An 18,868-nucleotide genomic window follows, 5' to 3' on the forward strand; every position below is an offset into this window, starting at 1 on the left:
CACCTAATGTTGCGCACCTGAAAGTGTTTGGATGTATCTGTTATGCTAAGACAGATACGGTAGGAAGAAAGAAGTTGGACGATAGATCTAGAATGCTAGTTCACTTGGGAACAGAACCGGGTTCTAAGGCATACCGCTTGTATGATCCATTGACTAAAAGGATAGTTGTGAGCCGTGACGTTGTTTTTGATGAGAGTAAAGGTTGGAATTGGACAAAAAGAGGTCCAGTCCAAGGCGATGGAGGTGAATCTTTCTCGATCACTTTGAGAAAGGATGCAAGAAGTAATGAGAACGAGGTGGAGAATGAAGCAGGGACATACCCTGAGACTGCTGATGAAGTTGACAGTGACGATAATGAGAGTGATGGTGGTGATCAAGAAGAACAACCTCAACTAAGAAGGTCTACGAGAGCGAGTAACAAACCGTCTTACCTTGAGGACTATGTGCTTATGGCAGAAGCTGAGTGTGAACGACTTTTGAGTATAATTAATGATGAACCTTGGGATTATACTGAAGCTAAGAAGTTAAAGGTATGGATTGATGCTTGTGAGGATGAGATTTTTAGTATAGAAAAAAATGATACATGGTTGCTTGTCGATTTGCCTTTGGGAGTGAAACCTATAGGTTTGAAGTGGGTGTTTAAGGTTAAGAGGAATGCAGATGGTAGCATCATCAAATACAAGGCAAGGTTAGTTGCAAAAGGATATGTTCAGAAACAAGGTATTGATTATGATGAAGTCTTTGCACCTGTGGCTCGCATCGAGACCATTCGTTTGATCATTGCTCTAGCAGCCTCAAAAGGATGGGAGATACACCACCTTGATGTTAAAACCGCATTCCTCCATGGAGATCTAAGAGAAGAAGTGTTTGTCACTCAACCAGAAGGTTTTGAAGTTACAGGCGAGGAGCACAAAGTTTATAAACTGAAAAAGGCTCTTTATGGTCTAAAGCAAGCACCTAGAGCTTGGAATCAAAAATTAAACAAGATCCTGAAGGAGTTTAACTTTCAGCGCTGTTCTAAGGAACCATCAGTATACAAAAAAGAAGAGAAAGGCGGAACACTCATTGTTGCAGTATATGTAGACGATTTACTTGTAACGGGGACATCATTGGCGCAAATTCTTCGGTTCAAAAAAGAGATGGCAACAAAGTTTGAGATGAGTAATCTAGGTAAGCTAACTTATTATCTTGGGATTGAAGTATGTCAGGATCATAGGGGTATCACTCTGAAACAAGATAGGTATGCTCAGAAAATAATGGAAGAGTGTGGGATGGCGGCTTGTAATTCAGTCTCAACACCTATGGATGTTAATGTGAAGTTATCAAGATCAGCTGAAGAGAAGAGTATCGACGAAAGGGACTATAGGAGGAGCATAGGATGCCTGCGTTACCTGCTTCATACCCGTCCAGACCTATCGTTTAGTGTAGGCATCTTGAGCAGATACATGCATGATCCGAAGCAATCCCATGGAGCAGCACTGAAGCAGGTGGTGCGCTACCTGCGAGGAACTCTATCTCTCGGACTTATCTACACACGGTCTGAAGCTATAAAATTGGTAGGTTTCAGTGACGCTTCTCACAATGTTGATGTTGATGATGGAAGGAGTACTACAGGGTATGTTTTCTATCTCAATGAAAGTCCAATATCATGGTGCTCATGTAAGCAAGAGATAGTTGCATTATCTTCTTGTGAAGCCGAGTTCATGGCGGCAACAGAAGCGGCTAAACAAGCCATATGGTTACAAGATCTTCTAGGAGAAGTTATCGGCCAAGCAAGCAGCAAAGTGGTCATAAAGGTCGATAACAAATCTGCGATTTCTCTGTCCAAAAATCCAGTATTTCATGGACGGAGTAAGCACATACATAGAAGATTTCATTTTATCCGAGAATGTGTCGAGAATGATCAAGTGGAAGTTGAGCATGTTGCGGGTAGTGAACAAAGAGCTGATATATTGACAAAGTCCCTTGGAAGAATAAAATTTGCAGAGATGAGGAAGCTGATTGGTGTTCAAATGGTGGAAGAAGATGACTTCAAGTTTAAGGAGGAGAATGTTGGTTTAAACTTGAAGTTAGCTTGAGTTGCAAGCAACCTATCCTAATCACATTGAGATTTGGTTTGAATAAAGTGATTAGGATATATATGATTGTGGTTATCCATAAGGGATTAGGAATATATGATTCTATATAAGTAGATACCGACTTGTGGTTACACTTATGAGTTTTGGTGATTGACTTTGATATTGTGATTTCAAAAGCTTGAGTGGTTGAATAAGAAGACGTCTTATTGATTCGTGTGTGTTTCTATATTTGATAATCAAGTCTTGTGAAACAATACTCAGGTGCTCGAGTCTCGTCGTCGTCGAGCTTTGCCGTGGTTGGAATCACCCTCGCCGTCGTTCGCGTTGAAACCAAGCTCTCGATCTCCTCCAATGGAGACTTCTTCAATATTTGCAAGACAGGTCCCCGGAATCTTGATTATTTACACATTCGCCCCAAACTCTTTAAGTTGCATAAAAGACCTCTCGAATTGGCCCTGAATCTTTTGATTGTACAAAATAACCCAAGCGACTTCCTCTGAATTTGCAGCATTGTCCACCGACTCTTGATGGTTCTCAAACTGGCCACAAACTGTGTAATTTACAAGTATAACCTTGCGATTTTGCCACAAACTTCTCAAGTGTGCACATTAGCCCCTATTTATGCAATTATGCATGTAAATGCAATATTAAGACCTAAATGCAACCTAGAATGATTAAAATGAGCTAAATGAGATGCTAAATACCACTAAGATCATGAGTTATCAATAGGGTAATTTGGCCCCAAATACTGTATACCCGAACCGAGAATGAAGAAACTCGACCCGAAAAACCTTTAAAAGACCCGAAAACCCGAAAACCGACCCCAAAATTTTAAGAACCGAAAATGCTCGGGTATTAATGGTTCCAATATCCTAAACCCGGCCCGACCCGAACCCGAGACGACACGGAACCGAAAATTTCAAATTACCCTATCGGGTCCTAAACTCTAAGACCCGAACGACCCAAATCCGAGAAGACCCGACCCGAGGACCCGAGTGCCCAGGCCTACTTGTAACAGAGAACACTTGAAGAAGATGGTTATCCTCAGTACTCGAATCTGGTATGAGCAATGGAACAATTCAAGAAAATCATACTGCAATGACGAACAGACCAAGAGAGTCACAAATCTGAGTTCATGACTAATAAGAGATGTGAGACATGCATTATTGGCAGACTCACTGTATCCGAGCTTGAAGAGTCAAACTGGGTTTATAGAAAAACTTCAAAGCTCGAAGATTTGGAAGGAATCATAACGGAAGATATAGCCTCTAACATCTTAGATCAACTCTTAGAAGAAACAATCACAACATTTTCCCTAACTTCACAAGTGTAAATATATTTTCTATCTTCCAATAACAACATTACTACTAAACACATTTTCAACTCTTTGGGGTCCTTTGCTTAGTTCAACGTCTGGTTCGGTTAGGGAACAGAGAACACATGGTCTCACCATAACATAGTGACTATTTACCAATAATTAAAAAAAGAAAATTGATTACTCATTGTGAATATTAAAGAATCAAGGAAGGTAAATGAGTTAAGGTTTCTTTTTGGTTTTAGAAACCTTAATTCCCTCTGTTTTTTTCAGAAAATTGTAAGACTCTTTTTTCTTCTCTTTGTTAATGATGTTTCAAAACTTTGTTTCAAGCAAAGGTCTGTTCTGTCTCCATGTTCCAAACCGGAGCTACCCTTGTCTCATGCGGCTCTTTCACTAACGGCTCCACCCAAGAGACATCTGGAAAAGAAATGATGTTGTTAGGGTTCGTAATCTCTGTCAATCTCTTTCCCTCGGTCTCTCTATCTCTTTCTATCTTTCTGTGTTACAAAATCCCCAAATCAATTGTCTCCTACGAACCCTAAAACTGTATTCCTCTCAGCTCTGGATTAAGTCACGTTCTTAATTTGGGTCGGTTCTTAGATTTTTAATCGAATTTTTGTTAATTACCTATTGACCATATTAATAAGTCATGAAATCAATTAAACTTTATTATGTTGTTGGCACCATATTAATTACTATTTTGTATACGTGGCATGTATTAACATAAACGTGTAATTATTGACATATTTTTATATTTCAGATGGTTTCCACCGTATTACACGATACTTTTTGTAACTCGCAAACTTTTTTCCTAATAATTATTTGTTTTTTGTAATTTGAGAAAATGACTAGGATAACACTAAAAAAGTTTTTGTCACGAATATAGTCTCTAAGAATAAAAATGACCAAAATAGCACTTAATGTTTTATCAAAAGAGATAATACAAAATCGGGGATTAAGCGGGATATACGTGGGGCCTAGTTTTAAATACAATTTAGTATATTTATAATATATTTAGCTAATTTTAAATATGATAATACAAAATTTTAGACATAATTATATAACTTGTTATAGATAAACATTGTTTTCTCCTTTACACATCAAATTCAAAAAGTACAAAATAATCCAATTCATGAGATACACAAAATAGATTGTCTTGATCTTGAGAACATACAAAATACAAAAAAGGATCGAAGTCTTCATCCTTTTGTCTTCAGATCAAATAATCACCATGAATTGGGTAGATGTGTTAGGAGTTAGACTACTTAGCATACACCTGCAACAAAAGACATACACCTACAAATAAAAAGATATAAAACAACGAAGATCTATAAGACCTGTAACTTAACATACTAACCTTACTAAGTAAGATAAAATTACTAACCTTACTTAGCAGATTATGAATCATGAGAGAGAGGAACATCTTGATATACATCTGGTTCAAAATCCATGTCCACAGCATATTCCTCATCTTCTTCAGACTCAAAGTCATCATCATATAAATCTCTTACCCTTGGAGCTTGGGTTACAAGTAGCAAATTAAGATCATTGTCTATGTCTGGTACACGGCCCACAAGCCATTCTTCCACTGTATCTTCATTACCATCATCGAATATCACATCAGCATTTTGCTCTCTGATTTTTTTCTGCTTCTTAAACAACTTTGCATTGAATTGCACATAGACTAAGCTATTTAAGCGATTGGCATCTAGCCTATTTCTCTTTTTTGTGTGAATCTGCAATTAAAAAAAGTTGTGAATTTCAAAAATAGTTAGATTCCTAGAGAAAGAGAACTAATAAACAAACCCCTTCAAAGCAACTCCAATTTCTTTCACATCCTGAAGAGCTTGACGTCAAAGCAAGGATCCTTGTAGCCATTTTTTGAAGAGTTGGTGTACCACATCCATATGTTGACCACCAGTTCCCTAAAATCATATCACTCGTATTGATGAATAAAGATCAAAAGTTAATGAAAGACAAGCAATCTGAACATACAAACCTGGATCAAACTTGTCATCTTTAATCTCGCATCCTTTGAGTGCTAAAGTTCTACCAAATGAGCCACTTTTGCTCTTGTAAAGACTAAGCTCCTGATTGACAACCCTATTTTGCTTCTCAAAGTCGCCATGATAATAATTCTCTACACAAGCTATGAATCCTTCCATGACTTCATAGTCTTTTTTGAATTTCTGGATCTTTGTAGAAATAATATGGATTGAGAAAGTAGGCAGCCACATGCAAAGGAGTATCTAACCTATCTTTCATTTTCTCTTCAATGATTCGAAAGATAGGTTGGTAGTTCTTCTCCAAATGATTTGAAGCTTCTTTGATAGAATTCTTAGCTTCGATAATCTCACCATAAATGAATCCAAGAGAAGGTACTTTCTCCCCATCAGCCAGCCTTAGAACCTTCACCAGAGGGCTGAAGATCTTCAAGACAACATTCACACTACTCCAAAACCCATGACTCATAATCGTGTCAAATGTATTCTTACCCTTCAGACACTTAGAATGCTTACAACTATGCCACTCATCACTGCCAAACATGCTCATCAGTTGTGCCTTTCCTCTTCGTATAGGCTTTGCATAGTCAAAAAATAAGTTGCAAACCTTGTTGCTCCTGGTCTTACGATATCTCTGTTATTTGTACATGTTCTCATCATGGACAGTGTTGTATGATGAGCATATATAAAGATCGTAACAGCCTTTGCTTGGTCAATTATCTTTGCAATTCCCGGAAGCTTAGAAATTCCCTCGAGCATCAGATCTATAGTGTGTGCAGCACAACCTGTCCAAAATATATTTGGTCTCTTTTGTTTCAGCATCTTTGCAGCTGCCACGTTGTTTGTAGCATTATCAGTGACCACTTGCACTACCTTTGCAGCTCCTATATCTTCAATCCACTGGTCAATGTAATTGAAGATGTACTCCCCCGTGTGAGAATCTTTAGAGGTGTCTTTTGATGAAAGAAAACATGTACCTCCCCTTGAGTTGACACACAAATTCATTATGCTTCTTCTTTTCATATCACTCCATGCATCGGTCATCACTGAGCAGCCTTCTGTTTCCCATTCTTCTTCTAGACTTCAACTTTTCCTTGGTCCTTTTTTGTTCCTCAATTAACAATGGTCCTCTGAGCTGATACTAACTTGGAGGCACCCAACCAGGTCCAAACTGTCCCAAAGCTTCACAAAACAACCTGAAACTTTCATTGTCAATGGCGTTGAAAGCAACATTTTCTTCATACATCCATCTAGCACAGTATTGGCGGACAGCATGTGTCTTCTCCTTAGATATGGCGTCATGTATATTTTGTTGTCGTGCTTGTGCAGCCAAAGAAGCTTCAGGGTTTATGGAGGTTGCATACTGATCGATGAGACCTTGGAAGTGAGGACTTTTAAGAGTTCCCAACTCTCTTTCCAATTCTTCAACATTGCTGCCTTTGTTTATGTTCACTTCTGCCCTCAGTTCTTGTTCATGTTTCCTCTTCAAACCCTTTTTCTCTTTTGCATCAAGAATTGCCTCCTTACACTTCTCTTGATCCGCTTTAGATGATACAGGACAGGCTGAGACATTCCCTTTCACATGAGCAATGTGTTCTTTCATTCTATAAATACCACCAGCGAATTCTTTTCCACACAACTTGCATTTGACCTTGTCTACATTTTTTGGATTACATAAGACTCCAAATTCCCATCCCACATCATTTGAATTTCGCTTCAGAGGACGAGGTGCATCTGTTGGTGGATTGTCCATCTTTTTAACCTTAAAAAAAATTATGTATGAAGTATGAGCACGTGTGTGACGAAGTACAAAACGTAAGCGTCTTCTTTGTTTCTCACGACAACAAACACAAAAGAACAAAAGAAGAAGCAAAACAGACAAGTACAATTAATCAAAAGTCAAAATAAAGAACTAGTTGTCAAACAAACACCAGTGAACCAAAAAAGAATTCATAGCTTTGTAACTTAATTTGCTAACACTCGAACAAGGATATTACCTTAATTTATTTGGTAACTCGATTCAGTTTCAGTTTGTCTCTTACTCTCAATCTAAGCTTGACATCTCCACTCTCAATCTCCTTTGCTTTCTCAATAATTTAGAATTTTAGATTAGGGATTGCTCGATAAAAAATCCCCAAATGTAGTTTTTATTTGTTTGTTTTGGGCTTTAACTATTTTTTTGGGTTTTAATATAATGGACATTACACAAAATCTTTTAGTAACAAGCCATAATAAAATGTCCGTGTTTTGATATTACGCGGATATTACGCGGCAAACGCGGCTATTACGCGGTCAACGCGGATTTACGCGGTTCAGCGCCTAGGTTGCCTGATTTGACCATACTCGGTGCGGTAGAGCTCCGAACAACGGCGGCTAAGCGGCCTCGTTTTCGAACAGGGTTTCTTCCTATACTTGGAGATTTTTTCTTTACTTTTTAAAAGTATTTATTTAAAAATTATCTGCTACCATGGGGTCTACATGGTAAAATCTGATTCACATCATTCTCAATTATGGTGGCCTGACTTTATTCGCTTAATATTCTATTCTGGTTGTTTTTCATTCGGTCATTTCTTAGATAACTTTTCGATTTTACTTTTAAAACTTTATAAAAAGTAATATTCTAACAGTCTCGATTGTTGTCTAAAATCCTATTCAGCTGAATAGGGAAAAATGCCAATTTCGACCCCAACAATTTCAGTCGTGCCAAATACGATCCGAACAATTGATAAGTGCCAAATACGACCTCAACTCAATTATAATTCAAAAGAACTACCCGAATTTCTTAAACGTGCTTAAATCTACATTGATTCTAAAAGAAGTTAGTCAACCGTTAACAAGCTAAAACGACGTCATTTTGATATACGAGGAAAAGTGTCAATTTCGATCCCAACACTCTCAGTCGTGCCAAATAGGACCCGAACAAATGGTCAGTGCCAACAACGACCTCAACTCAGTTATTATTTTAAAAAAACTACATTAACTTCTTAAAACGTGCATAAATCTACATTGACTCTAACAGAAGTTAGTCAACCATTAACAAAATAAGACGACGTTGTTTTGATATATATATATTTTTAAAAATATGTTCATTCCGGGACTCAAACCTGTGCCGGGATATCCTTTTAAAGGGGCACACTACCAACTAGACTAAAGTAATTTTTTGAAATATTATTACAAATTGAAATTCCTGATTATATAAACTACTATTCTTCTTCATCGTATCCAATTTAAAACTTTGGTGATTGCTTTATATACTTCATTTATTGTTTAATATGTCTAATATTTTGTACAAGATATCTTAGTGAAAGAAAGGTAAAAGACCTCTTAATATTTTTGAAGAAAATATCAAAAATATATAATATTAACTTTGAAAAATTAAAAAAAAAATCTACTTAAGTTTAAAAATTAAAAATAATTTGTATAAAAAAATTTTATAAATAAATTAAAAGTTTTAAGTATATTTAAGATCGTATAATAATAAATATTTTATTATTTATATTTTAGTAAGATATAAGTTTATTAAAGATATGATTAATAAAAAACATGTTAATGTATTTATATAAATCAGAAAAAATTATCACCAAAATTATAAATTAGATAAGATAAAGAAGAATAATAGTTTATATAATTTCAAATTTGTAATAATATTTCAAGAAATTATTTTTATCTAGTTGTTAGTGTGCCCCTTTAAAAGGGTATCACAACACGGTTTGAGTTCCGGAATGAACATATTTTTTTTTTAAAAATAATATATATATATATATCAAAACGACGTCGTCTTATCTTGTTAACGGTTGACAAATTTCTGTAGAGTCAATGTAGATTTATGCACGTTTTAAAAAGTTCAGGTAGTTTTTTTTAAATTATAATTAAGTTAAGGTCGGTTTTGGCACTGACCATTTGTTCGGGTCCTATTTGGCACGACTGAGAGTGTTGGGGTCGAAATTGACATTTTTCCTCGTATATCAAAACAACAAAACAACGTCGTTTTATCATGTTAACGATTGACTAACTTTTGTTAGAATCAATGTAGATTTAAGCACATTTTAAGAAGTTTGGATAGTTTTTTCGAATTATAATTGAGTTGAAACCGTATTTGGCACTGATCAATTGTTCGGGTTGTATTTGGCACGACATAAATTGTTGGGATCAAAATTAACACTTTTCCCCAGCTGAATAGTAGTCACATCTTATTACAAACGTCGATTATTGTTTAAATCTTCTAGTGAAGTAAGTTTTATCGACGTGGAAATACAGTTTTTTTTTGTAAGCTCCATGGTTTTATACTTCCTCCATTTCCAAATATAAGTAGTTTTAGCGAGTTTGTTTCACAATATTAGTTTACATATTTCAATGCATCTTTTTCATTTATTGGATATTGTGTAACCAATGAAATAATGTTAGGTTTTTAGTAATTGGTTGAATTAATTGGTTAAATGATATATTTTGTTAAATAACAATTTTCTAAATATTCGTGGTTTTAAACAAAACTACTTACAATTAAAAACGGAGGGAGTACAATACAATTGTCAGGTCTAAAGGTGGACACAAGAAGGATACTTATTTTTTTTTACGTAAACTTGATTTGCCTGATTTGTATTTGACTTATCAGAAATGAATAGTTGTTATTTCGAATACTTGTCCAAAAATATGTTACTTGCAAACTACTTGCATTGTTCAATTACTTGGTACTTATAAGTATCTATTAACTACTTGGATATTATTTCCAACTTTCTAAAAATTACTTGAAACTATAAGACAAGTAACGTATTGATGCCCAACCCTAGTCAGGTAATCTTCGAACGAGTTTAAATTCCAAAAGACTTGTTCACTATTAGCTAGTGGGCTGGGCCTCATAAGAGGTCATCACATGTTTTGAAGAGTTGGTTTGAAGCCTTACAATTTTCCACGTTCACTCGATCAGGATTAAGGGAGTCTTGAACTTAAAATACTGACAGCCAATGAAAGATGAAGAATCCGAACAACCAGCAAATCTAAACAAGGAGAGCCTTCATATAGAGTAAAGAAAGCTGATTACATTGGGTATTAATTTTGGAGCCAAATCATAAATGTTAGGCTACAACAAAACCAACCCTTCATATCTCCGTTCTTAGATGCAATCACAAGGCTTATTAAGAAACACAACTATGAAAATCAAAACGCTAGAAATATTGCCTCAGAGGTAGTGACAATTGTGATTATATTCATCACTATAAAAATCTGATGAAAACACATCAATAGATATACATCATAGGCACAATTCAAAAACAAAGACTTAAAACAAAGCTTGTGTGCATCAGAGAGATTCCCATTTAGACATTAATCATCATTCTACTTCTCCCTAAGGAGAATCTGATGTCCCTGTCTTTTTATCGTCACTTGCACAACATCTTTCAAACCCAAACAATTGAAGAGCTAATATCATCATATACGACCTAGTACACAAGAAAACTAGTCTCGAATACAACCCTAGATTAACAAACAGGAGAACGATTAATGATCAGAGAATCAAAAAAGGATTCAAGAATGCCTCAGAGTTGTTTCTTTTTTCCTAGAGACTTAGCACTTTAGTGGTCGAAATTAACACTTTTCCCCAGCTGAATAGTAGTCACATCTTATTACAAACGTCGATTATTGTTTAAATCTTCTAGTGAAGTAAGTTTTATCGACGTGGAAATACAGTTTTTTTTTTGTAAGCTCCATGGTTTTATACTTCCTCCATTTCTAAATATAAGTAGTTTTAGCGAGTTTGTTTCACAATATAAGTAGTTTACATATTTCAATGCATCTTTTTCATTTATTGGATATTGTGTGACCAATGAAATAATGTTAGATTTTTAATAATTGGTTAAATTAATTGGTTAAATGATATATTCTTTTAAATAACAATTTTCTAAATATTCGTGTTTTTAAACAAAACTACTTACAATTAAAAACGGAGGGAGTACAATACAATTGTCAGGTCTAAGGGCATCTCCAACCCTACTCCATTTTCAACTCCAAACATCATTATGGAGTAAAATCTTCTCCAACCCCACTCCATTTTCAACTCCAAAATGGAGTAATGGCTAGGGTTACTCCATTTATGGAGTAATCTTACCCATTATTCCATTTTGGAGTTGAACTTTTTTTATTTATAAAATGGTCCTTTGAATCTTTAATGTTTTTATTTCTTACTTAAATAATATTTAAAATGATACAATAACATGAAAATAATATATTCAGAAAATCAAGCCATCGTCAATATATTTTCAGAAAAATACCTACGGTCACCAACGTCTAGTGATATTGCTAGACTTCTTTATATTGGTGAAAACCGAGGATTTCCTGAAATGCTTGGCAGTTTAGATTGCATGCATTGGAAGTAGAAGAATTGTCCTACCGGTTGGGCGGGACAATATGCGGGTCGTAGTGGATCACCAACTATAATTCTTGAAGCTGTCGCAGATTATGATCTTTGGATATGTCATGCATATTTCGGAATGCCAGGCACTAATAACGATATCAACGTGTTGGACTCTTCTCATCTTTTTTCCAATCTTGCTCAAGGTATTGCTCCTCCTGCTCATTATTTTATTCAAGAAAAAGAATATTATATGGGTTACTATTTAGCGGATGGTATTTATCCAAAATGGTCGACCATAGTACAACAACAACAAGAAGCATGCAGGAAAGATGTTGAACGTGCAGGAAAGATGTTGAACGTGCATTTGGAGTTCTACAGTCGCGCTTCGCCATTGTCAAATGACCTGTTCGTTTTTGGAAAAAAAATGTGTTACATGACATTATGACTACATGTATAATTTTACATAACATGATAATTGAAGATGAGCGTGAACTCGATGCACCAATTGAACTTGGAAGAGAAGCTCCACCTCCGGATATCGAAATTGCAAAAGATGAAAATGTCCGATTTCAAAATTTTCTTGCTCGATTTAGGAATATCAAAGATAAAGAAGTTCATTTTTCATTACGAAATGCATTAGTTGATCATTTGTGGAAAAAATATTATAATGCTCATTGTTGAACCCACATATATGTTGTCTTTTTTAATGATTTCTTGTACTTTTTAATAATAAATATTTAATTCAAATAATTTATGTTTTAATTATTTATAAACATAAAATAGTTGGGGTTAATTGGTAAATTTTTATAAGTATAAGATATTATTTGCAATTATTGATAAAATAAAAATGAAATCATTTAAAAAATATTATTTTTGGAGTAGAAAATGGAATAATACATTGAAATAAAACCTTACTCCATTTTGGTGTTGCACCATTTTAGAGTAAAAAATGGGGTAATACATTGGAGATGCTCTAAGGGTGGACGGAAGAAATAATGAATTTTCTGATTTGTATTTGACTTATCAGAAACGGATAGTTGTTATTTCGAATACTTGTCCAAAAATATGTTACTTGCAAACTACTTACCTTGTTCAATTACTTTCTACTTATAAATATCTATTAATTACTTGGATATATTTCCAACTTTCTAAAAATTACTTGAAACTATAAGACAAGTAACGTATTGATGCACAACCCTAGTCAGGTAATCTTCGAACGAGTTTAAATTCCAAAAGACTTGTTCACTACTAGCTAGTGGGCTGGGCCTCATAAGAGGTCATCACATGTTCTGAAGAGTTGGTTTGAAGCCTTACAACTTTCCACGTTCACTCGATCAGGATTAAATGAGTATTGAACTTAAAATACTGACAAAAGCCAATGAAAGATGAAGAATCCGAACAACCAGCAAATCTAAACAAGGAGAGCCTTCATATAGAGTAAAGAAAGCTGATTACATTGGGTATTAATTTCGGAGCCAAATCATAAATGTTAGGCTACAACAAAACCAACCCTTCATATCTCCGTTCTTAGATGCAATCACAAGGCTTATTAATAAACACAACTATGAAAATCAAAACGCTAGAAATATTGCCTCAGAGGTAGTGACAATTGTGATTATATTCATCACTATAAAAATCTGATGAAAACACATCAATAGATATACATCATAGGCACAATTCAAAAACAAAGACTTAAAACAAAGCATGTGTGCATCAGAGAGATTCCCATTTAGACATTAATCATCATTCTACTTCTCCCTAAGGAGAATCTGATGTCCCTGTCTTTTTATCGTCACTTGCACAACATCTTTCAAACCCAAACAATTGAAGAGCTAATATCATCATATACGACCTAGTACACAAGAAAACTAGTCTCGAATACAACCCTAGATTAACAAACAGGAGAACGATTAATGATCAGAGAATCAAAAAAGGATTCAAGAATGCCTCAGCGTTGTTTCTTTTTTCCTAGAGACTTAGCTCTCAAAGTATATTTAATTAACACCATCCCAGGCATTCAAAACATAAAACAAACGAAACAACGACTAAACCTATGCAAGAACGCTAATGGAAGACAAAAGATCGAATCTTTACAGATCTATCGAATAGATAACACAAGACAATGGTTCCAAGAGAAGTGGCTACGTTCAGTCTCTAACGAATCGTGATGCCTATAAATAGCAAAGCAGCGGCGGCGAAAATTAGGTCAAAAAGAAAAAAATATTAATGGCCCATTAGAGGCCCAAACAGATTCTAAGAAAAGACATGGTTCAAAATTTCATAATCCATAACATAATATATGATAATAATTCTTTACTATCTATATTAAAATATAAGTCATAACTTTTTTGTGTAATATTTTAAATGAGCTATCCCTAGAAAATTGCTTATATTTTTTTTATACATTTTCATGATAAAATCCTAACAACCTATTTAATTCTCTTTTTATTCCATCAAAATATTATTAGATATGCATAAGGACAATTCTCTCAAATAGCATTTTTTAAGTTTTTGTCACAAAATAGCTCTCAAGAAAGAAAATGACCAAAATAACATCTTTTTATTTTGAAAATTTAATTTTAATTTTTATTTTTTTTTAAATTTGAAACCATATCCCCAAAACTCCGCCCTTTAACTCTAAACTCTAAATCTATATTAGTTAACCCCAAGGTAAAAATACATATTTTGGTCATTTTTACCTTTTAATAAAACTTATTTTGGTCATTTTCTTCATTGAAGACCATTTTTGTGACAAAAAACTTAAAAATGACTATCATAGAGAATTTCTCTATGCATAATTTCAAAAATATAATATTCCATCAATATATATATATATATATATATATATATTTCATATAACCATTTATAATCTACTTAATAATAATAACATTTATTTTGCAAATACAATAATGTTAGAATGTTACCTTGCAAATAATAAAATCGAATCAAATATTAAAAATCCTAACATTATTGTATTTGCATAATAAATGTTATTATTATTATTAATTATATTATACATGCATGTATCAATATTTATATAGGTATTGCGTTAACAAACATGTATTGATAAATATATAATATTTAAAATACAATACTATAAATTCAACCGTATACAGTTTTTATAATAAATCACTTGATATATATATATTGTAGTGATGAACTTTTCATGCGTAATATTTTAATTTGGACTATTCTTTAAAATTTTATCAACTTTGACATGAATTAATTATAATATTTTATATTTTATTTGAATAAAATAAATATTTTTTAAGAAATTTCAAACAAAATCTTTTAAAAACATTTTCAAAATCAATTTATTTTTTTCCAAAAAGTACTCAATTTCAGTTTTATTTATCGTAAAAACTATAATTAGATATTAAAAATTATTTTAGTTTTGATTTATATAAAAAATTTAAAATTATATAAATATTTAATTATATATTTAATGGTAGTAACAATTTAAACTGATTAATTTGCAAAAATAAAATTTACAAAGATTGTGTTAGTTAGAAAGATTCATTTCTATTTGAAGTTAAAAGAAGATATTTTACCCAACTTAGTGTATTTCTCAAATATGATATACTACAAAATTATTTTGAAGTACAATGTTATCGCTTCTCTTTTAAAAAAAAATCTGTTTTCTTAGCACTATCTCAAAAAAAAATTATCTACTATATAGGTACAATTTAATTTGCTTCCATATAAATTTTAAATTTAAAATAAAAATATGTAAAGTAATATTGTTACATAATAATGTTTCCAAAATAATATTTCTACAAAAGTACAAAATTTATAGTATAATATATAAGCAATGTAAACATAGCTATTATAAAATTACATAATATATAGCACTAAATTACATTAAGTTATTTGTAAAATTTGTTATACTCCATCCTTATACAAATATATGACTTTTTAGCTTTTCTTCTTTTTATACAAATGTATGATGTTCTACTTTTAATTAATGCAATTTACTAAATAAAAAAATATATTAATCAAAATGTAAAAATGTAAGTGGTTGAATTTTATTGGAAATCAAATAAAACTTTAAACTAACTAAATGAAAAACTAAAAAGTAATAGATAAAAGTAATTATTTAATTTTTCTTAACATGTGTGAACAACCTTAAACATCATATATTTGTATCATGAGGGAATATAAACTAAAATATTTAAGTACAGAAATAAAAAAACTCGCACGATTGTGTTGGTCAAGTTCTAGTTCTCTATATATTAAAGGAAAAACACTTTTAAAACTTACCTTAAAAGTTTGTTGGCAAATATGTGAATATCAAAGGAGAAACACTTTTAAAACTTACCTTAAAGTTTATTGGCAAAGATGTGACGTGTCTTCGTGAGAAACTTTTATTTACAAAAACGCTGAGGTGGCAAGTGGAGAACAATTCACATAATTTTTTTTGTGATTTAGCAAACTACCACTTTCCTTTTCATAAATCTCTGCGAAGTATGGCCGTCGAAAATACACAAGGTTTGATTCCTTTTATAGGTTTGACAAAAATTAACACACATCAAACCGACATTATTCACGATTTCTATTCTTAACACGAGAGATATTCTTAACACATTGTTCTGCTATTCTTGAAGACTGACTGCACAAGTGGACTATATATCACAAGACTGATGGCGAAGTATGGCCGACGTAACACACGTACTACACAAGGTCTGCTATTCTTAACACGAGAGATTTCTTAACACAAGAGATATTTGTGTCTTAACTTGGAGACATTGTTCGCGACTGAATGCGACGATCGATGTAAAGCTGTATAAGTATAGCTATAACTTTATTAGAAACGTGGTTGATTGGAAAGCTTCTGTTGTCTGCGAAAGCTTTCTTAACACAACAAACTATGTAAGAAATTTAAAGGTGCGATCTCTTTTTTTTTTTTTTGATCAAAAAAGTTGCGATCTCTGTAATAACATAACACAAGAAAAGGATATATCTCCGGATATGAAGATGGTAGATTTTACTAATATTTCATGGAGCTTCACTATATATGACAGGATTCAAAGATTAACAAAACACAGAGATGATCAGAACACATTTACCGTTGGTCAGCCATGTTGATTCAAATTAAGAAAACTTACGTTGCTTAACGCAAAAGAAAGACGCTCAGTTTTGTTTCTTTGTTTCTTGGACATCCAAAAAATTATGTTGCTTAACGCAAAAGAGAGACGATCAGCTTTGTTTCTTGGACGATGAATTTTGCATGTAACATATATTAACGTATTTTATATTTGATATAACACATTGACATAAAATTATTTTGATATAATGTTGTAATATATAGTACGATGATCACTAATATTTGGAACACACCATAACCATTTTGCATGATAAGCGATTTTGCATGCACTGATAAGCGTAACCTTCCCACTCATTATATATTACTGATATAACGAGAGCATGATTATCCGGGATCCTTAGTGGGTTTCTTAGTGCGTGGGCCCCCACAAAACCCTTAAGGATCGGTTACAAAAACTACTAATTAAGAACCGATTTTAATGAGTTTCTTACACTGTTCACGGGCCCCACTGACACGTGGCGGCCCGCGATTGGTTTTTAATTTTTTTTTTTTTAACTAAGAAACCCATTAGTACGCATGTTACCTATATATTATGACTAACATAAGGTATAATATATAGGGTCCGACTGGTGACCATCCGGGAAACAAGAGGAACGAATAAAAAAGGAATGTACGGGAATAAAATACCAGGAATGAAAAGGAATGGTTGTTCCTTATCAAATTTGACAAGGAATAATTTTGTTCTTTAATTCTCTACAAAAAAGGGAATGAAAGGGAATGAGAGGAAATTATTATTCCTTGTGAATGGTAATTTTTTTTAGGAACGTTAGGAAATGCATTATTCCTCGTCGTTCCCTGGTCACCATTCATACCCATAGTATTTCTATATTCACATGCACGTTCAATTGATGGCGTTGTGTTAATATATGTTATATTAATATATAGTACGAACCAACCGTCCGTGGTCGGGTGGTCAAAGCGTTCCGTGGATCCCCAAGAAACCCGAGTTCGAATCCGCACCACACCAGATTTCCACAGCGCGTGGCCACCGGAGTTTTTGCATTATCTCTCCGGGGAATGGTTTACCATTTTTTTTTAATATATAGTACGCATGTGGTTAATATATGTTATAGACGCATATAATCATATTTAGTGCCACACGGCCAACTATGGAAATACTTCCTAAGATCTCGAATGTTTCTAAATTGACATCTACATATATTACTCACTTGATCTTAAATCTTAATGCTTGATTCACAAGTCTGGCAATATCTAATAAATATACGCTTACATCAAAATTCAATATAGATTCCTATCAATAGTATATTTAATTTATTTTAAAAATGTAATTAATATTGTCTTTCCTAATTAGCAAAGCTGCAATATTCTAACCTAGTGTTTTGAAAATACTATATAAGTAACCCTCTTCTCTCATTATCCCCATCGCAATATCAAAACCCGAGAGTATTGATCATAAAGAACATGGCAGCAAATTTTGACCAAGTTTCCGAATTGGAACCTTTCAAAATGATGTGGAAAATTAGGGTGAAGATAATTCGGTTGTGGAGACAATACTCTGCAAAAGGTGGTGAGACTATTGAGATGGCGTTGCTCGATTACAGCGTAAGTTTGTTTTACTGAGTCTTACTTTATACTATGAACAAAAATATTATTGGTAAAAAGTTTACGTCTCGGAAAGAGTGTAATTCATATGTATTTTGTTATTTTATTTCAGGGTGATAAGATTCATGCGACTGTTAAAAAGGACTTGGTTTCTCATTTTGAACCATTCCTCAAAGAAGGGGAGTCGAGGATTTTTCAAACTTTTTCACTTACGCATTCATCTGGTTCATATCGATCAACAAAACATCCCTATAAAATTTTGTTCGTAGCCGCCACTACCCTGGTTTGATATTGTCAAGATTTGCTATTCAGATTGACTGGTTTCCAGTCAGTCAATTTTTGTCAAATCTTAGATGGTAGTCTAAGTACTGAGTTTTTGGTTGGTGAGTCTCTTCATATAATCGATCTGTTATATTTTATATGCCTATTTAACGAAAATATTACACTATACTTATT

At 33.3% G+C, this 18,868-nt stretch overlaps 2 protein-coding genes and 5 non-coding genes across 7 annotated transcripts; all 7 read right to left on the minus strand.

Moving 5' to 3' along the window:
- Positions 1-4,753: 4,753 nt before the first annotated feature.
- On the minus strand, positions 4,754-7,510 carry LOC106430246. The gene has a single exon (XM_048747667.1). It carries the CDS (start codon positions 7,150-7,152, stop codon positions 6,541-6,543), a length of 612 nt encoding a protein of 203 aa, XP_048603624.1. The 5' UTR covers positions 7,153-7,510; the 3' UTR covers positions 4,754-6,540.
- Positions 5,566-6,404, minus strand: LOC125582270. The gene is made up of 2 exons (XM_048748873.1): positions 6,007-6,404; positions 5,566-5,965 (listed from the first exon to the last, which is right to left on the minus strand). The coding sequence occupies exons 1-2, from the start codon at positions 6,402-6,404 to the stop codon at positions 5,566-5,568; spliced, it is 798 nt and encodes a 265-aa protein (XP_048604830.1).
- A 3,010-nt stretch (positions 7,511-10,520) lies between the features above and the next one.
- On the minus strand, positions 10,521-10,614 carry LOC125582845. The gene has a single exon (XR_007320289.1). It is a non-coding gene; the product is annotated as a small nucleolar RNA snoR17 (small nucleolar RNA).
- Positions 10,615-10,689: 75 nt separating this feature from the next.
- Positions 10,690-10,785, minus strand: LOC125582823. The gene has a single exon (XR_007320273.1). It is a non-coding gene; the product is annotated as a small nucleolar RNA R44/J54/Z268 family (small nucleolar RNA).
- A 2,498-nt stretch (positions 10,786-13,283) lies between these two features.
- LOC125582844 lies at positions 13,284-13,377 on the minus strand. Its single transcript, XR_007320288.1, has one exon. It is a non-coding gene; the product is annotated as a small nucleolar RNA snoR17 (small nucleolar RNA).
- A 75-nt stretch (positions 13,378-13,452) lies between these two features.
- On the minus strand, positions 13,453-13,548 carry LOC125582824. Its single transcript, XR_007320274.1, has one exon. It is a non-coding gene; the product is annotated as a small nucleolar RNA R44/J54/Z268 family (small nucleolar RNA).
- A 137-nt stretch (positions 13,549-13,685) lies between these two features.
- Positions 13,686-13,765, minus strand: LOC125582819. Its single transcript, XR_007320269.1, has one exon. It is a non-coding gene; the product is annotated as a small nucleolar RNA Z267 (small nucleolar RNA).
- Positions 13,766-18,868: the final 5,103 nt, after the last annotated feature.

Source organism: Brassica napus, chromosome C2 (genome assembly GCF_020379485.1).
Source record: "Brassica napus cultivar Da-Ae chromosome C2, Da-Ae, whole genome shotgun sequence".
Classification (NCBI taxonomy): domain Eukaryota; kingdom Viridiplantae; phylum Streptophyta; class Magnoliopsida; order Brassicales; family Brassicaceae; genus Brassica; species Brassica napus.